Source organism: Pseudonaja textilis, chromosome Z (genome assembly GCF_049901715.1).
Source record: "Pseudonaja textilis isolate UNSWEBS1 chromosome Z, rPseTex1.2, whole genome shotgun sequence".
Lineage (NCBI taxonomy): Eukaryota > Metazoa > Chordata > Lepidosauria > Squamata > Elapidae > Pseudonaja > Pseudonaja textilis.
The window spans coordinates 2,390,861-2,413,436 of record NC_142008.1 but is presented as its reverse complement, the minus strand read 5'-3'; the positions used below and the strand labels follow the sequence as shown (position 1 = coordinate 2,413,436).

Sequence of the window (22,576 nt, the reverse complement as noted above, 5' to 3'; positions counted from 1 at the left end):
CACCCAGAGTCCCCACGCCGCCCATTTTAGATGCAAGTAAGTGCAGGGTGCAAGTGCAAGTAAGTGCAGGGCGTGTGCGGAGATTTGGGGAGGGCGAAAACGCCCCTTTCCCCAGCTGTGGTGCAGGAGGCTGGCTAGGCCTCGCCCACCATGGCCACGCCCACCCAGAAACCAAGCCGAGAATCCCTTGCCAAAATTTTTGAAGCCCTGAATACAGCCACGCCTTCCGCCAATCCTGCCTTCTCTTCTTTCCATTTTTGAGATACCTTATTTAGCCTGAAGACTTCTGACGAACTCGACAAGTTTTCTTGCTCAAAATAATTCTTAAATAACGATACAGTAGGCTTTTTTTTTAAAAAAAAAATTTGCACTGGTATCAAATGACAAACTCTCACACTAGCACAGGTAACGCTACTACCGTACCTACTGCTAAATTATACTTCGCCACCACATGGTACTGCTAAACCTTAAATTAGCTGATTGGTTTAACTATATTTTGTAGAAAGCAGGAACAAAAATTTAAAAGTACAGGTAATCCTTGACTTACAACCATAAATGAGCTGAAAATTCCCATTGCTGAGTGAGATAGTGAGTTTTACAACCTCACTTGCCAGTTGAAGAGAAACATTGCAGTTGTTCAGTTTAGTAACTGTGGTTGTTAAGTGAATCTGGATTCCCCATTGACTTTCTTTGTCAGAAGGTTGCAAAAGGGGATCGTGTGACCCTGGGACACTGCAACCGTCGTAAGTATGAGTAATTTGCCAAGTGTCCTAATTTTTGCCAAGTGTCCTAATCACATGACCGTGGGAATGCTGCAACAGTCGTTAAGTGTGAAAAATTGTTACAAGTCACTTTTTTCAGTACTGTTGTAAATTTAGTCACAAAATGAACATAACAAGAAAGTTCAGGATGCCTGCAAACAAAAGACTCCACCTGGGTCTTATTTTAATATATAAAATTGCACCAGAATTTTCATCAAGAAATGCAAAATGAGTACTTCCTCTACAAACACCCAAAACTGAACAGGGAAATCAGCCAGTCTAAAACAGGTTTGCGGATTTTGGTTCTGCTGCATACATGGAATGTAAATATTTGCTTTATTTTATTAATAATTAAATGTCATTCATATTATTTCCAGGTGCATAAATCAAGTTTGTTGCACGTTAGTAAGTGGTAATAACTAGCCAAGCTTGTTTGGCTTTAGAAGTAGTCTGGATGGGAGACCACCATGAAATCCCAGGTGTATTTGTGGATTTTTTTAAAAAGGAAATTGCTATAGGTCGTTCTTGACTTACAATCATTCAGTGACCGTCCAGTTACAAAGGCACTAAAAAAAGTGACACGACTGTTGTTGATATGACCGCTACAGCATCCTCATGATGATCACATGATCAAAATTCAGACGCTTGGCAACTGACTCGACGACGGTTGCTATGTCCCGGAGGTCACGTGATTGCTTTTTGCAATCTTCTGACAAGCAGATTCACTTAGCAACCGTGATGTACCTAACTTAACAACTGCAGTGATTTCCTTAACAACGTAACAGTTTTGGAGGTCGCATATGAGTCTGAGCATTACGTGAGCACCTCCCAGCTCCAAATGGCTGCTTTGTAGGTGCGTCATACAGGATTCTAGGTGTGGGAGTTGTAGTCTGACGACCAGCCGGGCTCATGGAAGGTGATGGGAGGCATAGTTTGAATTCTTGGATAACAGCAGGGGATAATGGGACCTGCAATCTAACAGAGGAATGAGAAAGATTTGGATTAGCACCATCGGGAGAACACTGCTGTGCTGGGGAGGATGGAACCTGTATTCCAGCAGGAAAAAAAATGAGGTGGGGGCAGCGACAGAGGCCCCACCAGCAAATGGAAGGCCAGGAACCCAGGGTGCAGCAGTGCTTGCTGGCTGTGGATAATGGGACTTGCAGTCCAACAGAACCATGGAATACGTTAACACATCTTGGGAGCAACGCTGTGCTGGGGATAATGGGGCCTGTAGTCCAGCAAATAAAATTGGGGTGGGGGCTGCGCTGACAGCTGAGGAAGTGCGGTGTCTGGGGATAATGGGATTTGGAGCCCGAAAGGTTGGAAGGCGGAAAGGAAAAAGTTGCAGCCTGCCCCCATTGCGAGGGGTGCCCGCAGGATGATGGGGGGGTTGGCTACGGATGATGGGAGGGGCAGACCTTAAGCTCTCAGACGCTGCAACTCGAGCCTCACCTCCAGCCGCGGAATGCGAGAACAATCCGCGACCAAGGAGGCGGGGTTGGACTAGATGACCTACAAGGTCCCTTCCAACTCTGTGAAAAAAGATCTGTTTAGATCATCGCCGCCGGGCCTCTTTTGATTGATAGGGCCACCTGGCGCCTCCCATTGGCTGCAACTGCCACCTTATTTCCGCCCTCTGAGCACGCGAAGGGGAGGGGGAAAGGGGCGAAAACCGCGCAAGCGCCGCCGTCCTTGAGCGCGCGCGCCCCTAACGGATCTGGAGGCGGAACTCGGGCACTGAGGAAGCTGGGAGCTGTAGTCTGAAGAACGGGCAGGCGATAGAAGCGGGCGGAGGCGTCTCATACCCTCTTTATTATTATTATTATTATAACAATTAATTGTCCTCATTGTCAGAAATTTTCTCCTTCATTTCTCCTATGCTATGCTGGCTGGAGAATTCTGGGAGTTGAAGTCCGCAAGTCTTAAAGTTGCCAAGTTTGGAGACTTCTATTCTAGAGGCTCAACATCTGTTTTTTTTTTTATATTGTGGCGACCAAAACTGGATGCAATATTTCAAGGGTGGCCTTACCAAGACATTACAAAATGCTATTAACATTTCGTGTGATCTTGATTCTATCTCTCTGTTAATGTAGCCTAGGACTGCATTTGCTTTTTTGGCAGCTGCTGTACACGTGCGTGCGTGCGTCCGTGCGTGCGTGTGTGTGTGTGTCAGATGAGAAAAAGGGATATACATATAACCAGACTGCCTTCTTCCATTCTGCCTTCTGCCTTCTGCATGGGTTAAGAAAGGGGGCTGAGAAAATATTTATAGAACCCTCACACATCCTGGACATAAACTGTTTCAACCTCAAGACACTATAGGGCATTGCATGCCAAAATAACCGGACACAAAGGCAGTTTCCCACAACATGTGTTAATTCCCACAACAACTAATTCCCACAACACTGTCTTATGCCCTGGGATGTTAGACCATGTAGTAGGGCTGCATTATTATCCTTCTCATCTTTCCTATTACCTATCCCTTTTGCAACTGATCCCTTTGCAATTTGTATCTTATGATTTATTTAATATCTGATAACTATCACTGAGTGTTGTATCTTATGATTTTTGATGATTTTATGATTGTGATTTATCACGTGTTGCTTGTATGTACAGTGAGAGCTTCTGCACCGAAGACAAATTCCTTGTGTATGTCCAATCACACCTGGTCAATAAAGAATTATGTTCTGTTATTAATTTACAAATAAATTAATATTTTGACATTTTAATATTCTGATTTGGGTCAGCAACTTAAAAGAGGAGTCTTAATTCCCCACACCCTGCTCGACGAGAAAAGCAGGTTAGAAAGTACTACAAGGGAAAAAAGGTTGAAAAGCACTGGGTTAATTCATAAATCACAAAGCGGAAACAGTGTTTATTGACAGAGAAAACATTTAATGATTCTTAGTTTTGGCTTTTTTCACACACCCCAAAGCCAATGCTAATTTTTCACACATACAGATACTATAGGTTTACAACCATTTGTTTAGCAGCCATTCAAAGTTAAAGCAGTACTGGAAAAATTGACTTCAGGTAGTCATCAATCTATAACCACAACGGAGTCCAAAATTTGAATTGCTAAGTAATATAGCTAAGTGAGTTTTGGCCCATTTTATAATGTTTCTTGCCACAGTTGTTAAGTGAATCACTGCAATTGTTAAGATAGTCACATGGTTGTTGAGTGAATCTGGCTTCCCTATTGACTTTGCTTGTCAGAAGGTTGTTAAGGACTCTGCAACTGTCATAAATACGAACCAGTTGCCAAGCCTCTGAATTTCAATCACGTGATTATAAGAATGCTGCAACAGTCATAAATGTGAAAAATGGTCATGTTCCCTTTTTCAGTGCAGCTGTAACTTTGAATGGTCACTAGAAGAATTGTTATAAGTCAAGGACTACCTGTACTGATTTGACTGGCAAGAAGGAAGGCCGGATAGTGGGAAAAATAATTATTCCGGATGATTAAGTTACAAATAATATTAATCTGAATTCAAAAGAAGATTGCCTATATAGTAGTCTGTATAGGTTTAAAATTCCTGCGAGGTTTAACATTCTTCAACTACTATTTTTGCAATTTGCAAATGGTGATCATGTGACCCCAGGACGTGACCATGGGAATATTGTAATGGTTGTAAGTATGAGGACCGGTTATAAGTCACTTTTTTCAATGCTCTTGTAACTTTGAACAGTTGCTAAACGAATGGATGTAGGTTGAGGATTACCTGTGATATTTTCCCGATCAAATAAAGTGATGGACATGAAGAATCCAAGTAAGCTATTTCTTCATCTTGGCAACTTCAATTCTCAGACTTCCCCGTGGTTGCTGGGGAATTCTGGGAGTTGAAGACCATACCACTTAAAGTTGTGGAGAAACGTTTATCTAAAGGGGAAGGAATTTCAGGGGAAGAACGAGGTTGATAGTTATAACTGGAAACCAGTATCAACAAATAGTCAAGATAATAAATCTAGAGTCAGCCAACTTGGGCGAAACTTGCAGGAGTTCAAATCTTTCCTTGTTATTAGGAAAGATTATTATTAGGTTTTGTTTCTCTGGAGGTAAAAAAAAAAAAAGGAGGATGAGAGGAAGAATCGGACAAAGCTACAATAATATGACTGTCAAGGAATAAATAACAACCTAACATTTCAAAGTTTTCCATCGGTGTCAATTTGGCACCAGCATAAAGGATTCTTCCTTTCAAAGCCACTAATTTTCAGAATTGTGAAAAGAAGCATCTAAAGACAATAAACTTTGAGGCAAGTCATATTCAGCAGAAGATCGGGCTATTTATTGGCAGTTTGGGGCCACCATGGAGGAACGGATGCTGTGACCATCACTTGAGAATTGTCAGAAACTTTGAGCCGCAGAGGCTCCTTCGTGGTCGCCAAACGCAACAAGGCAATTCCGAACTCGTTCTCACCCGCACGGAATTTTCCAGCCGACTTCCCCGATTCGGTCAAAATTTCGGTACCTTCAGCAAGGTTTTCTAAAGGCATCAATGGCGAGAGCTGAATGGGGAGGAGCCTTTTCCGGATGACGCCCATGTGGTGAGTCCTAGCCGTCAACTCCTGACCGATATAACAGCCTTTCGTGAAACTTACGCCGTTCAGATAAACCAGGTTGGACTCCAAAGGCAAAGCGGTTCCATACGGGAGATCTTTCACGCCTTCAGGGATACCTGGAAGAAAACGAATCGATATGATTTGAATTGTAGGACTATTCTGGTTCAGCATGACAGCCAATTCTGTAGAAAGGGTTTCATTGGAAGTGAGCACTATGCTAGCAAGACTCTGCATTGTTATAACAACACAGGCATTCCTTGACTTACAACAGTTTGTTTACTGACAGTTCAAAGTTGCGACGGCACTGAAAAAAGTGATATTACCATTTTTTACACAACATTGCAGCATCCCCATGGTCATCTGGATCCAAATTCAGATGCTTGGCAACTGACTCATATTTACGGTGGTCGGAGCATCCCGGGGGGGTCACGCGATCCCCTTTTGTGACTTTCTAACGAGCAAAATCATTGGAGAAGACAGGTTCGCTTAACAACCTTGTGACTAACTTAACAACTGTAGTCATTCATTTAACAACTGCAGCAAGAAAGATCGCAAAATGGAGAAAAATTCACTTAACCACGGTCTAGTTTAGCAACAGGAATTTTGGACTCAGTTGTGGTCGTAAGTCAAGGACTATCTGTATGTGGGGGGCTAGGAGGAATAGCACAAATGAGGCAGTGGCTGGATAGCCCACAGAAGGAAAGGGGGCATAGAAACATCTCTGAAAGGACCTTCCCTAGTTTCTTGGAGTGTTAGGAGGGGAAAATGTAATTTGAGACTTACATGTTTTGGTTAATGGAACCTTAGAATGATGTCAGAGCTAGAAATTCTTGTTGGGACTGCTTGCTTTTTCTCTTGACCAAGATATTGGGTTTAATGGATCCATTCAGCATATTACTACAGAGAAAATGTTAGGGCATCTAGGAGCCACCTAGCAGGAGATGGGATAGTTTTAGTCCTGCCTTAGGCATAAAAGCCAGCTGGGTGACTTTGGCTACCCAGCCCACCTCACAGGGTTGTTCTGAGGCAAGGAGGAGGAACGGCTGAGTCTAAGGTTTCTCAATACTAATATTGGGTTTGGGATTCTGGCAATCGAGCCAAAGGAGAAGTTAATGCACAGTGTTGTTTTTTTAAAAGAAAAAAAAAAGGCAGTATTTCTCAATCTCATCAGCTTTAATACGTGCAGACTTCAGCTCCCAGGATTTCCCCACCTCTGATCTATCTTTTCAGGTAGAGAAATACAAAAAATCCTTTAAAATCCTAAAACAGACACGCCACAATAACACAACGGCAGGCCCTCCCAAGCCTATCATTCTATGCCCCATGTTCCACTTCCCCCCTTCCACTCCTGAACCCATCACCGACCACTTTCTACACAGTGCCGTTTTCCCCTTCCTAGGACGGCTGGCAGGGCATTTTACCTTGTTGATACCGGTGCCGGTGGTAATCCTTCAGCTCTCCAAGCCGGCATCCAGAGACGATCTCCAGAGGGTTCACATCTTTGCGGGTGATCAGCCTCCAACCCATAACCTCCACTCTGGGGTCTGTAGTTAGAACTACAGCTTGGCCAGCATGTGGCAAACCCTCCGATGGTTCCTTTGGAACAACGGCCCACACCAAGAGGTCAAGACAGGGCGAGATGTCTAATTTCCTGCGGATCTTATAGAGCTTCAGATGTTTCCGGAAGGAGTCCAGCAGGCCTGCATCGCATTCCAACAAGACGTGCTGCTCTTCTTGCTTGTTTTCATGGAGCCTGAAAACCGATGCAAAACGAGGAAAGAATTTGGCAATCTCCATGGGGAAATCTATTTACTCCCTCTCCAAACTTGGCGGCTTTAAAGCAGGTGGACTCCAATTCCCAGAATTCCCCAGTTAGCTGGAGGATACTGGGAGCTGAAGGCCATCTGCAAGTTGCCAAATTTAACTTGCTCTAAGCGTTAAGCTCCTCTCCTGGCACAGATAACACGCTAACATCTTGGGCTGTTTCCTGTAGCAGGATAGGCCAAATTGTGTTATGAAAAGCTACTGTGTTTGGGGGCTGCTTGGTGTTTTCTGCTCCTGGTGCTTTGCTTGCAGACATTTCATGACCCAGCTAGGGAACATCACTAGGAGTGGGGGTTGGTGGGCAAGAGGAGGAGCAGGAAGAAGAGGATGTGGGGGTTCTTGGTGCTCTCTGAGCTTGGTGGGGTTGTTTTTCACACCTTTCATGACCCAACTACGTAACATCATCAGTGCTAGCAGGGAATGGGCTTCCAGCTAGGTCAATTCTGGAGGGTTTGCACAAAATAAAAAAGATAAAAAGATGATGCAAAACTACTAGAAAGCAAGAAAGAGGAAGTGGATTCACAAATGTCATCTTTTTCTTTTTTTTTGGCATTGAGGGTTATGTAAAATGGATTTTGTCATACTTGGAATATGGGTTTCGTACCACTGTTGCACTGGCTAATTCAAATTGGTTTCCTTGTATTTTAATTTGCCTTTGGAAATAAGACAAATTAGGATACAAGAAAAACCCACTTTAGTCATTGCAACAGTACTACAAAATTTTGCAAGCAAATTATAAAGCCCATTCTACGTGGCCCTCAGGATCCGTCTTTCTCAGAGCTCGGAAATGCCCGCGGAAAAGGGACACTACAACTCCCATAGTTCCCTGCCGCCAATGGCGGCGGATGACGAGCCTCGCATTCCTACCACGGCTCGCCCGGCTGAGAGCACCGTACGCACCTGTACGCGATGACGTCATAGAGGCACCTCCCCTGGACGTTGAGGGCGTGTGCGTAAAGCGCGCGAGGTGCGGCTCCGCCCACCTCTGCGAAAGGGGTTACGTCATTGGTGAGGAGTCCTTGGAGAAAAGAGAGTGTCTCGGGGCCTTGCAAGCGGAGGAGCGCTCGATGGCTCAACGGGAAGCAAACGGCGGTCGTTCTTATATCGCCGCCGCCGAGGTGTAAATTTCGCGGGAGGCCCCGCCGCAGCGCCTTGCTCGCCCTCACCAGCATGGCGGCCTGGCGGAGAGCGACCAAGGACCTGGAAAAGACCTCGGCGCCGCCATCTTATGTATGGTCGAGGGTGGAGCGAAAGGGCGTGAGGCGGATTTACTCAAGTACGCAAGCGCAGCGGCTTCTTCAGCTCCTTTCTTGGGCAACTGGCGTAAAGGGGCGGGGCCAAGATCCTCAGGTGGCTCATCATTGGCCGAGTGGTTCTTCCGGCCTCTGCGATCCATGTGCTGAATGCGGAAGCGATTTGGGGCCTTTTTTACAAAGACTTATTTTAGCATGGCCTAACACTATATATTAACATTTCACCAAGATTAGTAAAACATACTAAACTCTAAATTTGAGAAATATTATGTTCATACCAGTGTCTAGGCCATTTAACCATTGAAGCACAGCATCCATTTATGTTTTAAAAAAATCAGATACTGGACCTTTTTGAATACATGGCAACGAAAATGTCTATGGAGATTCTCAGTGATCCAAGTTATGTGCCCCAAAGGTGGTTTTTCAAAAAGCAACTGAGCTTTTGTTTTTCCTTGAAGACCTCATCCAGGAAGTTTCGTCAGTTCTGTGTGTGTGTGTGTGTGTGTGTGTGTAAGGGTTAGTTCTGACAGCTTGCTTCCCTTCCATCATCCAGTCAGAACTGATGAAGCTTCTTGGATGGGAAGTGAAACGTCTTCAAGAAACAAAAACAAAGCACCTTTGGGACAACCATGCCCTGGATGATTGAGAATCTACAGCCAGTCCTCAACTTACAACAGTTCATTTAATGACCATTTGAAGTTACAGCAGCACAGAAGAAAGTGACCTATGACCGTTTTTCACACTTACGACCGTTGCAGCATCCCCATGGCCATGGGTTCCAAATTTAGATGCTTGGCAACTGATTCACATTTACGACGGTTGCTCTGTCGCAAGGTCGCGCGATCCCAATTTTGTGACCTGACAAAGTCAATGGGGAAGCTGGATTAACTTAACAACCATGTTACTAACTTAACGACTGCAGTGATTCACTTAGGAACTGGGGGGAGGTTCGGAAAATGAAGCAAAACTCATAACAAATGTCTCACTTGGAAGCATAAATTTTGGGCTCAGTTGTGGTCGTAGGGACTACACAGACAATTTGCCTTTCTTTATAGTGCTTTAGGCAGAATGCAGGCAAAGGTGGTTTTTTCCCCAAAGGTGCTTTTTTTCAAGAGACAACTGGGCTTTCTGGCTTTTCTTTGAAGACATTTTGCTTCTCATCCAAGAAGCTTCATCAGTTCTGACTGGACAGTGGTGGGGAATAGAAGGAAGCTGTCAGAATTAATCCTATGCATTTTTTCTTTCTATAGCAGGGGTGGCCAACTTTGGCAACTTTTAAGAGTTGTGGCAGCTCAAATACCCAGTATTTCTCAGCCAAGTTGTCAAGGTTTGACTTCCCCGATCTACACTGAATCTCCATTATCAGGGAAACTCAAACCCAGCAAACTTCTTCTTTTTTTTTTTTTTTTGCACCAGAGGATACTTTAAAAGGTTGGAATGTCTTTATCTTCACAAAGCTTGCTTTTTGGCAGTTGCTGTGATAAAATGAACAATGACTGCTCGAAGTCACAGCCACACTCAAAACCATTTATGACCAGCCCTAGGAATGTATGACCTTTGCACGGTCATGTGATCAAAATTTAGGCACTTGGCAACCAGCATTATTTACGAGGGTTGCAGTGTCCCATGATCGTAGGATTTCCATTTGCAACTTCCCCAGCTGGGTTCCGACAAGCAAAGTGAACGGAGGAACCCAGATTTGCTTAAAGACCACATGAGTTGCTTAATAACTATGGTGATTAGCTTAACGGTTGCAAATTGGGCATGACTCACTTAACCACTGCCTTCCTTGGCAAATTCTGATCCCAACTATGATCATAAGTCAAAGACTACCTGTAAAGTGAACGGAGTGTCCACTCTGATTCTAGAGGTGCACGAATGAATGAATCTATCTACCTATCATCTGTGTGTTTGTGTGTAGGTAATCCATCTATTTTGTGTGTGTGTGTGTGCACGCACGTATAATATATATTGGTCAGTTGATTGGTCTGTCTGTCTATCTCAGTAGCACTTATATAGTGCTTCATAGTGCTTTACAATGCACCACGAAGTAGTGTACAGCATATTGTGCCTAACAATCTGGGTCTTCATTTTACCAACCTTGGAAGGATGGAAGTCAGTATCAACTTTGAGCTGGTCAGGATCGAACTACTGCCAGTGAGGAAAGTTAGCCTGCAATGCTGCATTCTGACCACTGCACCACCATGGCCTATCCATCTATCCATCATTTTTGTACTACCTACCTACCTCTCTCTCTCATCATCTACCCACCCACCCAACCCACTATTTAACTAACTCTTTTATATGTCTGTAGCTAGTTATTTCTTTTGGCCTAGGGTCAGCATGAAAAAAATTACTGAGAACTCAAGATGCAGTAAATCGACAAAAGTTTTGGAAACCTGATTCTATGGGACACTTAGAAAAACCTTTCCCCTAAATAAATGCACCACCACATCCGGAATATGATGAAACAAAAGGAACATTCTGTTCCGTTTTATTAGTACTGAACACTGAACATCCAAAATTGTTTACTGTTTGTAAGTAATTATTCCACGTACAATTTGTAAATAGCATTTACAATGAAACATATTAAGGATCAACAACATACTTTCTGGCTGTGTTCACACAAAAGATTCAATATAACGAATTCATCCCTTGTCTCAGCTCAGATAATAATTCTCAGAATTTTTAATCACACCCAGTGAAATTGTACACTTCAAAACAAGCAGGTGTCAACACAGCCACTTTCTATAACTGGGTTGTTTAAACATGTCATATGAACGCAACCAAAACGGGTTTCTTACACAACTGGCAAAGGAGGAAAATCAAGAAAAAAAGACCAAAAAAAAAAAAAAAGAGGTCAAAACTCTGTTAACAGCATAGATTTGTTATGGCTATTTGGTTAATTTCAAGTATTTCCCAGCGGAATGGAACGCGAACGGCAGTGTGTATGTGTAGGCTTTGGTTGTGCGGTTGTCGAAAGAGAACAGCGGTGTTCTCTTCTCTGCTCAAAGGAGGAAGAAAGATGCTGGTATCTCAAAACCACCATATCCATACTAAAATCCTTAAAGTTTTGTGGGCACAACTGCTGACGGAAACGGTTACTGTTAAAAAAGCTTTTTTTCTTTTTTTTTTTGGCAATATAGATTAATCTTTTGGTAATTCGCTTTTTTTTTAATACTGCAAGTATATAAAGAGTCTTAAAAACTGTACAACGTTGGTTCTGCCTTCTGATGTAGGATGTCTTCCCATGTATTGGGCATAATAGCTAAAGATTCAGGATAACAGAATGGAGGAATTGAATTATTTGGTGCATGTTATCATTATAATCAAATTTATTTGCTGCCCATCTCGAGGTTCAAGGCAACTCTGGATGTATTGATCTAGATACGCCCAAAAATTACATTTTTTTTAACCCTGCCATCCCAATCTAAACAAACACAATGCTGATTTGTACACACTTTCTTAACAAAAGGATCTATTTTTTTTGAACTAATTATTCACTTCATTCCATAACGACCTTTTCTTCAAGACTTTTTCTGAAGGACATCATCTGATAGTCGAAGATGAAAAAGAAAATTGACCAGGTCAAGACAGCAATGCTTTCACTATAAGTTGTGTAATTTTTTTAAAATACTGTCACTACGTTGATCTCCAAGTGGTCTCTTTTCAGTCCTACAATCCTGATCAGCCCGGCAAACTAAGTTGCGGTTCGGCCCCTCACAAAACAGACCCGTGAATCACCTATTTTGAACATTTCTGGTTTTTTGTCCATAAAGGTAGGCTTGTTTTTAATTATGATTTTCATCCAGGACCAATCTTAAGCGAAGCTGAATTAGCAGATTCTTGTTTCTCAAACCTGACATCAAAAATAGAGTTTCCAGAATAATTTTTAGGATAATCCTCCACTGCTGAATCTTCATTTTGGGATAAGTAGGGGTGAAAGAGACCTGTTTCTGCCCACCGCAGAGTTGTAAACATAGATTTTTCTTCGTTCTGTTGGAAGAAAGTATTTTTCCTTCAAAAATTAATTCTTATTTGTCTGAATCCTCTTATTCTCCCTTGGGGTGAGCTCTAAGAGAGATTTGTAGTAACAGAGTGGATTTGACTTCTTGAGGCCACTTCGCTTCTTATCGTACCTGAGGTGTTCAACATATCTCATGATGCAACTTGATGGTCTAGTTAAGTTAACGGAATGATCTCCTGAAAATTACCAAAAGGGACTCAGGACTGGTACTTCACATTACGTACATGAAACACATGAAACTGTGGACTCCATAGAGACATCTTGAAGTCTTCCCTGTGCGACTGATCGATGCTTGCAACCGTTTTCCATTCCTGAGGCCTTCACATCCTGGTGAACGTCAGTGACACCAACCTGGAGGGCTAACTGTGCAATATTCATGGAGTGAAAATGGAGACCTGTGTTTTGGCAGTGGATAAAATAACGTTAAGGCTGTTTCCCCCCAACATGGAGTAACAGGGTTGGAAAGGACTGTTGAGGTCTTCCAATTCAATCTCCTGCCTAAGCCTCCAGGTCCTTAATTCCCAGTTGACGTAAACGCTTCTGGAGAACTTCGACGCAGAAGGGCTTGGTCTTAGAGATATTAGGAGCAGGTAGATTTTTATAGAAGTTAAATAAACAGTATTAAGTCTCTCTTGGCTGATCTCAAGACCTAGGCAGGATCGGACTTTGTTATGGAGGACTTAAAATGGGAGATGTAAAACCCCTCAGAGATGTAGGCTAGACAAGGAGACACAAAATGTTCTGGAAGAAAACAATAGCAAACAATGTCTGAATTATATTCAAGAAATCTATTTCCAGATCAGTAGGTTTCTCAAAACCTTGACAGCTTGAAGAGATGTGGACTTCAACTCCCAGAATTCCTCAGCCAGCGTGAAGAATTCTGGGAGATGAAGTCCACAAGTCTTCACATGGTTAAGGTTCAGAAATACCGGCGTAACATGAACACCCTTTGTACAGAAAGTGTAAAAACTCTTCCCTTATAAACATTTGAATTAAGGAGATCTCTGAATTGCTTGCACATGTCTTATTGCACCCTGTTCATGTCACCTTCCTTATTCTTTCCACCGTTTTTGAAGCTCAGCAACTTTTAACAGAAGTTGACTTCAAGTTCTAGAATTCTCCAGCCACCATGAGTGGACTTCAACGCCCAGAATTCTCCAGCTGTGGAAATCCTGGGTGTGGAAGTCCACACCTATCCAAACTGCCAAGGTATATGAACTCATCAAGGGGAAATCTTGATTTCATTTAGGTTTCTCAGTTACTACGTCAACCACAGAGAAGAAGAACCTACATTTTACTTCATCCCGAGGAACAGCCCAGGATATCTGACTAGAAGGCTAGACTAAGGGAATACTGGTCTGAAGGATCATGGTTCTTCTTGGGCTTTTTGTAAATCCATATGGAAAAATGAAATAGCAGGGATTTAGAAAAGCATCATACAACATCTCCAAACCTTTGAATGGAAGATGTAATGTTTCACCAAGGGAATACTGGTCTGAAGGATCATGGTTCTTCTTGGGCTTTTTGTAAATCCATATGGAAAAATGAAATAGCAGGGATTTAGAAAAGCATCATACAACATCTCCAAACCTTTGAATGGAAGATGTAATGTTTCACCACCAGCAACATCTTGGAGACTGTTTTTTCCCCCCGCATAACACAAGGACATCTGGTTCACTGCCTCACCCAAATGAAGCCCTGGCCATCTTGTTTTAACACTAATCTCTGCCCACAAAGATTCAGAGAAGACGTTTTCCATTATTCTCTTGTTGGCTGGGGAATTCTGGGAGTTGAAGTCCACCATCTTCAAGCAGCCAAGGTTGAGAACAGCTGCTTTACAGTGATTAAATTCATTTTACTCACTCTGCAACTTTCGACAGGGAACAATCCTTCATGCAACGTCCTTCATATCTCCCGGAACTCATTTCTCAGGGTAGATGCAGAGCAGGAAAAAAAATAAAAGAAAAACCATCCCTAAATGCACAACGTAGCTGAAGCCAACCCCAGAAACTGACTTTAGAAATCCTTTCTCTCGTACAGCTCCATTTTCTTGGAGGCTCCAAGAAAGGCTCCGCTTTCTTGGAGAAGATCAAATTTGCGAACCACACCGCCAAAATCACAGGTTAGTGTATCTTTAGTCACACTTACGTAGGTTTTCAGTTTCTAAAATCTATCCATCAATGGATACGTCCCACAATTTAGAACTACAACATTTTGGGAACGTCTCCAGATCGCTATCCCTCCAAGGACCTGGAAATTAATTCAGTTTGGGATTATTTTAGCCCTCAAAAGGAATCCACCAAGGAAGAGACAACATGGTTCGGCCGCGCAATTGCTTAACACAGGAGGAAAACCCCCAACAGAGAGGTCTACGGCAGCCCACCATCCACAGACGATGTTTTTTTTTTTTTCGTAAACAATGGACGTCGTTTATTTAAACCATGTTCACCATCTTACCACAATCACAGGGCAGGAGAGACAGAAAAGTGGTAAAAAATTTAAAAACCCTCCAACACACCCTCTTCTCCAGCCCAAGTCTGTCCTAACTTTAAAAAGAAAAAAGACTCATAATCTAAATTATTTGGCAGGCACCAAGTTGGGAGAAGCAATCCTGTCTCGATAGGAAGCAAATATCAAACTAACAAAGAGGAAGGAATTGGTTTGTTGATTTAAAAAAAAAGGCAGCTTGTCAGAAGGAAGAAGTGGAAAACTCGGACAAGCAAGCAGGACAAGAAAAGACGAACAAGGATAATGCGGTAAATGCCACACCTGTTTCAAAAGGGAGATTATACCTGAGATTCCCCAACCACCAAGGCAGGTTGAGAAATTGGGCTTTTGGCCAAGGTTTTATCGACAGGAATTTATTTCTGTTTCTTCTGGTCTCTGGAGACTTGAGTCAAAGGACTCATCTTTCCATCAGCGCCTGGTTTGAATCTTCCCTGGAAGAACAACGCTAAACCTCAAGGATGGATCGGTCTCGCGCAGACTTCTAGCGCAAAGATTCTGCTTTACCCAGAAAATGAGAGATGGGATCAACCAAGCAAGGGATTGAGAAAAGGCCTCTGGTGGACTACCGGTTGGCGTCTCACTTTAGCCTTGTTCTCGTAAGCAAAGAAGAGACCCCACCGCCTCCTGATGCAAAGGACCCTTTGACCTGTTCCTCCTTCCTAAATCCATACGGAGTTTTTCCCATCTTTGCCATTGACGCTACCCTTCTCTGAACTGGTTTTTGGCTTGGCCCCGTGTTTCTCCTGTGCGATGTTGGCCCTGTTCTGCTCTGCCATGGATCCACTGGAGCCCGGGCTGCTGGTTCTGGAGGGTTGGTTTTGCCCCTGGGTGCTGTTGTAGCTCTGGAACGCGATGTCCAGCTGCTCCTGAGCCACCCGTAAGTGTTTATGGAGGGTCGACAAATCAGGAGGGATGTTATCGTCGGGGCTGGTGCACTGCTGCTCCTGGACTACGTTGGCCAAGTTCTGCTCGTGAGCCATCAGGCTGTTGGGAATCTTGGCTGTTTTGTCGGATTTGACCACCAAGTTGTACTCGGGCGGGCAGGAGATGTTCTTGGGGTAAGCGGCGTAATTGTACGGCGGCTGTCGGAAGCTGTGGATTTTCCGTTCTCGAATGGCGTCCCGGATGGTACCGATGCCCAGATGGCACATCTCCGCCAGGTTGAGCAACAGACAAAGGCAGCTGACCACGTACATCACCAGGAGGAAGATGGTCTTCTCCGTGGGCCTGGACACAAAGCAGTCGACGTTATGTGGACAAGGATCACGGGTGCAAAGATAGTAGGGCCTCACCTCGAAACCGTAGAGCATGTATTGACCTATCAGGAAGCAGACTTCTAAGGAGGCCCTGGTGAGAAGCTGGAAGACATAGATTTTCATCAGCCCTTCTTCTTGGATGTGTCTCCGGCCATCGTGTTTCTCCCCTTTCTTCTTCTCCTCTTCCTTGGTCTTCTCCTTCTCTTCGTTCTCCACCATCTCCTCGGAGATCATAGGTTCTTCTTCGGCGCCCAAGGAGTCCTCCAGATGGTGGGACGCCTGCCAGTTGAGGACGAACTGTTTCTTCTTCTTTTTGAAGCTCCGAAGCCTCTTCTTCTCCTCCTCCGAGGACCTGGCGATCCGGTGGATGGCGTAGCCCAAGTAGATGACAGACGGGGTGGATATCATGATGATCTGAAAGACCCAGAAGCGGACATGTGAAAGTGGGGCGAAGGCATCGTAGCAGACGTTATCGCAGCCCGGCTGTTTGGTGTTACAGGTGAACTTGCTCTGCTCGTCCGAGTAGATGGACTCGCCGCCCACGGCCGTCAGGACTATGCGGAAGACGATGAGAACCGTCAACCAGATCTTCCCCACAAAAGTGGAGTGGTTGTGGATTTCTTCCAGCAGGCGGGTGAGAAAACTCCAGCTCATGTTGGTCATAGGGGCTGATCATTTACGGCCTGCAAGATAAAAACAGGGAGGTGGGAATATACAAATTTGTTCTTCTTCCTTCATTCAATCATTTACTCATTGAATCATTCATTCGTTCATTCTGTGCTGTCCTTGGTGGTCTCTAAGTTGGTTGTTTTGCTGAAGACGTTTCATGACCCAACTAAGTAACATCATCATTAAAAGGGAGAGGGGTTTGCAGGGAAGAGGAGGAGGAATGTGGGGTCCTTGGTAGTCCCTGAGCTTGGTGGTGTTCTTGCGAATGTTTTATGACCCTATTAGGTAATGTCATCAGTGCTAGAAAGGATCAAGATCTTTTTCTATTCATAAACAATGTAAACTTCTCCTCCCCTCTCTTTCCCTCTCCCCTTCCTCGCTCCCTCCATTCCTCCTTCCCTCTCCCTTCTCTCTTCCGCCCACTTCCCCTATGTGCAAGACCCTTCAGTCCCATACAGTATGCCCCACACCTGTTACCTGGGAGGACTACCTAAATCACAGCTCGGTGCCAGGTTAAAATTAATTACAACTCAATACTTTGCTGTGATCAATGCCTTTTTTTTGCAGGATCTAATTTGGGTCGTTCACCGGGACCAAAGGTTTTGTCTTCCATGCCGGAGCCCATCATGAGGGGACCTCTCTCACCTTTGGGTTATTCTACGCATAATATTTACGCGGTGCCTGGTTGTATGTGACTTTTCAGTTGCTGACTGGGGTGTTGATGTTCAGCGATTAAGCTATTGGCTGTTATTTCTTTGGGCTGCCAAGTCCTCCGCTGCTCAGAACAAAGGCATACATTCGTTTTCAGAGGTATTAAGATTGTTAGCAGAGTAGGTACAAAAACAGCCAGGGAAATGATTGAAGCCTGGAAAACGGGCCCTTTGTCAGTCAGGAGTGCTGGTTTACCATCAGCTTATCAAGCACTTAGGAGTCTAGGGACTGGCAGCAAAAGGAAACAACAGCCAGCGACTTAACTGCCAGCCATCAACGGTCCAATCAACAACTAAAAAGCCACACACAACCAGACACTGCATAAAAGCACACACTCTGCTAGAGGGAAGTGCCCTCCAGCAGAGTCCGAAAGCTCGGAAGACTAATCCTCTGGTTCCAGTGACCGACCCAGATTGGATCCTGAAGCGTTATCATGGGACACATAACACTTATGTCGGTCAGACAGCACCCCCAAAGTCACATGATCAAAATTCGCCCACTTGGCAACCAGCATGTATTTATGACTATTGTGGTGATCACCTTTTGCAAATTTCTCAACAGGTTTCTGGCAAGCAAAGTCAGTGGTGTCATCCGGATTTGCTTAATGACCATGGGAATCAATAATCGTGGCACAAAAGGTGTGAAACCGGGCACGATGCACTTAACGACTAACTGCCTTTCTTAACAACCAAAATTCTGCTCCCTATTGTGGTAATAAGCTGTAGTAGTTATACCTCCTGTAATACTAAAGGAGTAACATGAGGTACCCGGTGGCTCAGTGGCCAAGTCGCTGTGCTTGTCGATCAGAAAGGTTGGCAGTCCGGTGGTTTGAATCCCTAGTGCCGTGTAATGGAGGGAGCTTCCGTTACTTGTCCCAGCTTCTGCCAACCTAGCAGTTCAAAAGCATGTAAAAAAAAATGCAAGTAGAAAAATAGGGACCACTTTGGTGGTAAGGGAACAGCGTTCCACGCACATTCGGCGTTTAGTCACGCCGGCCACGTGACCACGGAGACGTCTTCAGACGACGCTGGCTCTTTGGCTTTGGAACGGAGATGAGCAGCGCCCCCTAGAGCTGGAAATGACTACCACGGATGTGCGAGGGGAACCTTACCTTAACATTAAATGATACAATAACACTCATCATTCATCATTCACGTTGCTTTCCATAACAAAAAGAACCAGTTTACAACAACAAAGCAAACAGCGTGTCAAAGACGCACGCTTCAACACAACGCCCACTAAAATAAGCAGGCGAATGGATAGAGAGTCAAAACAGCAGGCATCACCACCAGATGGATTCGTAACTGGCTCACCAAGTCCTGAACATCTACATGGAGGGAAGTAGGCAGTGAGGAATACCAAGGCTCTCTTTTAGGCCCAGGACTCTTCAACATCTTCATCGATGACTTGGGCAAAGGGATAGATGGGGAACTCATCAAATTAGCAGGTGACACCAAGCTAGTAGGAATAGTCAACACGCCAGGATCTCAAACCAAACTGAACACTGGACCTTATCTAACAAAATGAAGTTTAATGGTGAGAAAAGTAAGATTCTAACTTTAGGCAAGAAAAACCAAATGCACAGGTATAGCACAGGTGGCATCTGGCTCAAAAGCATAACTGCAAAGAGATCTTGAAGTCTTATTGGACACTTGCTTAAAAGATGAGCCAGCGGTGTGCTGCTGCAGCCAAAAAATCCAGCACAATCCTAGGCTGCATTAAGGTAAAGGTTCCCCTTGCGCATACGTGATACTCGTTTTCAGCTCTAGGGCGTGGTGCTCATCTCCATTACAAAGCCAAAGAAGAGCCAGCGCTGTCCGAAGACGTCTCCGTGGTCATGTGCCCAGTATGAGTAAATGCTGAAGGCGCATGGAACGCTGTTCCCTTCCCACCAAAGGGGTCCTTATTTTTCTACTTGCATTTTTTTTTTTTTACATGCTTTCGAACCGCTAGGTTGGTAGGAGCTGGGACAAGTGACGGGAGCTCACTCTGTGACGCGGCGCTAGGGATTCGAACCGTCGAACCGCCAACCTTTCTCTATCGACGAGCTCAGCGTCTTAACCTCTGAGGGAAAGGCTCAAGATCTCAAGAAGCATTAATACTGCCTTATAATGCCTCGGTAAGGCCACACTTGGAATACTGCATCCAGTTTTGGTTGCCATGATATAAAAAAGATGTTGAGATTCTAGAAAGAGTGCAAGGAAGAGCAAGAAGGTGCAGAGAAGAGCTCCCTCCCTCCCTCCTGTCTTCCTCCTTCCTTATTTATACGATCATGGGGCTGGAAGGGATCTTGGAGGTCATCCAGTCCAACCCCCTACTCAAGCAGGAGTCCTTATTTCACCTCAAACAAACAAGTGTCCAGTATTTTCTTGAAAAACCCCAGTAATGGAGCACCCACAATTCCAGAAGGAAGACCATCCCATTGGTGACTTGATCTCCCTAACTTCTTTCCCAAAGTCCAAAATCTGCTTTTCTCTTTGGGAGTCTCTCACGTGCGTGCACATAGTATAGGCAATCCTCGACTTACAATGGTTCATTTACTGAGCGCTCGAAGTTACAACGGCACTGAAAAAAGTGATGTGACCAGTTTTCACCCTTACGATTGTTGCAGCATCTCTAAGATCACGTGATCAAAACTCTGACACTTGGCAAATGGCTCATATTTATGCCGGTTGCAGCGTCCTGCGGGGGCGGGAGAAAGTCCCAGGAGCCCCCTTTTGCGACCTTCTGACAAGCAAAGTCAGTGGGGGAGGCAGATTCACTTAACAACCATGTTTCGAACTTAACGATTGTGGTGATTCACTTAACAATCGTGGTAAAAAAGGCTCTAAAATTGGGCAAAATGCACTTGACAACTGTCTTGCTTAGCAAGAGAAATTTTATTGTGGTCCTAAGAGGAGGACTATCTGTAGCTGAGATGGAACGGTTAGGAAACATCTTTTAGTAACCTCTTTCAAGTCAACTACATGTAGGAAAAAGCTCTGTTGATCCAAAATGGATTAATTATGGCTTGAAAATCTTTTTTAAAGTTTTAATGGATTGCTCCAGAATGATATGCAAATGGAGTACTTTTTAAAAATTTAACTTTGCTCTGGAATGCTTTTTGAACAGGTAGCATCTTAAAAAATTAGATTGATCCAGAATGATTCTTAATTGATGAAAATCTTTTTTTTAATTTCATTGACTTCCCCCAGAATTATTTTTAATTTGACAAATGAGGTCTTCTTTTGTTGATTACCTCATAATGATTCTTAATTGATAGATGGAATCTTTTTTTTAACTTAATTGATTCCTGCAGAACTGTTCTTAATTGATAAATTAGGTCTGTTTTTAATTTTAAAAAGTGCTTGCTCCAGAACTATTTTTAACTGATAACAGAATTTTTTTAACGTTTTAATTCATTGCTCCAGAATCACTTTAAATTGATAGATTCCTTTTTTTAAAAAAAGAAGTTTTAATTCATTATTCTGGAATTTTTTAATTGATGGTGGGAATCTTCCACTTGAAAATATCCAGAAACTGAACCAACCAAATATATATCGAATGATAGAAAGAAAAGGAAGCAAGAATCGTGCTAGAAAATAAGATATTTCCAGGGCATGCATTTTTCTCAATCTATATTTGTTCAAGCAGCTTCATCCTGGATCCACCACAAGAGTAGAAACTCAGAAGCATCTTTTAAGAGAGCAAGAAGACTTTCACATCAGTAAAAAGAAAAACATTGCAAATGCGCTCAAAGCAGTGCCTGCTTACTGTTTTTGACATTCTCAATGCAACTTAATTCACCCACCTTTTATACCGTTATCAATACGGCAGTTTTTTCATCCACAAGACTTTGCTTTTGTGGGTTGAGGAGAAGCAATTTTGAACCCTTTTTAAAACAAACCACAAGTTATTTAGGACCCACCAATTCCATTACACCCTTGTGCTCTGTGAAAGGCGAGCTTAAGAGTTTCTAAAGCAATTATAAGAATTGCAGAACTGGTGTTTTGTTTTGCTTTTTTTTAAAAAAAATACAGCTTGTTCTTAATTCCTCCTAAAATGATGACTGGGAGACAGAAGGGAGGATGAAATTAATATGAACCGGTACTCACAGAGAAATGGTGCTTCAGCGGACGTTTCTTCAAGGAGAGAAACCGGCACGGAAAATGAATCTCCCCATCAAAAAATTAAAAATACACACTGCTTTGCAAAAAAAAACACCCGAATCCTCCGCCAGTTTGGAAGGCAAACTTTCAGGCAAACTTTTAAACGCATCCTGTTCAACTCCGCCTTCCTGACAGCAAGGCAGACCTTCTCCCCCTCCCCACCGTCCCCCAAATTGCCAAAGGCATCAATCCAGAACAGCCTCCAAATCACAGCATTTCCAAGAGGGGGATTTGCTCGATGTGTCAATCAAAAGAGGAGGGAGAAGGAGGGAGAAAGGAAGGTGGCTGGCTGGCTTTAAGACTTAATTCACGAATTGGTTTTGCTGAAAAAGGGGAAAGAGACGGGGAAGGAACGGAGAAAGGGAAGGGAGTGAAAGGAAAGGAAAAGAAAGGAGAAAGGGAAGAAAAGAGGGAGGAAAGTAAAGGAAGAGAAAGAGGAAAAAGAAAAAAAGAAGAAAAAGAAAAAAGAAAGAGGAAAAAGACTGATGGAAGAAAGGAAGGAAAGAGAGAAAGGAAGAAAAAGAAGAAGACGAAAGATGAACAAGACAGGGAAGAAAGGAAGGAAGGCGGGGGAAAAAGAATGAATGAACCCAAACCTGCTTTCTTAAGCCCACTTCTGAGCTTTTTTGCTTCCCTTCCACTAAGCTCCAAAAGTTAAGCCTGCCAGTCCGGGCCCTGGTAACGGATTCGAAGGAGGGAAGGCACGACTAATGAGAACCATATGGGGAGCACGTGTCCAGGCAAAGCCCTGAGTGGAAACCTTGGGGAGAAAAAGGAAACACCAAACAGCCAGACAGAGGTTTGAACAAAGCCAAAACTTTGGTCCAGAGGGAACCCCACCGTGCATCTGGTGATG

At 43.7% G+C, this 22,576-nt stretch overlaps 2 protein-coding genes across 8 annotated transcripts in view; both read right to left on the bottom strand.

Annotated features, from left to right (window-relative positions):
* Window positions 1-3,638: 3,638 nt before the first annotated feature.
* On the bottom strand, window positions 3,639-8,407 carry IBA57 (iron-sulfur cluster assembly factor IBA57). Its single transcript, XM_026720295.2, has 3 exons — window positions 8,049-8,407; window positions 6,746-7,077; window positions 3,639-5,440 (listed from the first exon to the last, which is right to left on the bottom strand). The coding sequence occupies exons 1-3, from the start codon at window positions 8,318-8,320 to the stop codon at window positions 5,046-5,048; spliced, it is 999 nt and encodes a 332-aa protein (XP_026576080.1). The 5' UTR covers window positions 8,321-8,407; the 3' UTR covers window positions 3,639-5,045.
* A 2,462-nt stretch (window positions 8,408-10,869) lies between these two features.
* GJC2 (gap junction protein gamma 2) overlaps window positions 10,870-22,576 on the bottom strand; it is a 54,185-nt gene continuing 42,478 nt past the window's right edge. For 3 of the 7 annotated variants that reach the window (XR_015740417.1, XR_015740416.1, XR_015740415.1), the window contains exons 2-3: window positions 15,221-16,875; window positions 10,870-13,169 (exon numbers count right to left, since the gene is read on the bottom strand). Coding sequence is in view for 2 of the 7 variants with exons in the window: in XM_087918227.1 (XP_087774353.1) it covers window positions 15,596-16,855 (1,260 nt within the window). In the remaining 5 variants the exon portion in view is untranslated. Of the gene's footprint in view, window positions 13,170-14,984; window positions 16,876-21,666; window positions 22,373-22,576 lie in introns of those variants that run through there. The other 4 variants (XR_015740414.1, XR_015740418.1, XM_087918227.1 and 1 more) reach the window with 4 other exon arrangements.

What these genes read in the sequence shown, in the direction of transcription:
- IBA57 (XM_026720295.2), bottom strand. Translation starts at nt 8,320, where the DNA reads ATGCTGGTGAGGGCGAGCAAGGCGCTGCGGCGGGGCCTCCCGCGAAAT. An exon ending in TATGACGTCATCGCGTACAG is followed by an intron (nt 7,078 to 8,048) that starts GTGCGTACGGTG and finishes ATCGGTTTTCAG; the next exon opens with GCTCCATGAAAACAAGCAAG. An exon ending in CCGGCACCGGTATCAACAAG is followed by an intron (nt 5,441 to 6,745) that starts GTAAAATGCCCT and finishes GTTTTCTTCCAG; the next exon opens with GTATCCCTGAAGGCGTGAAA.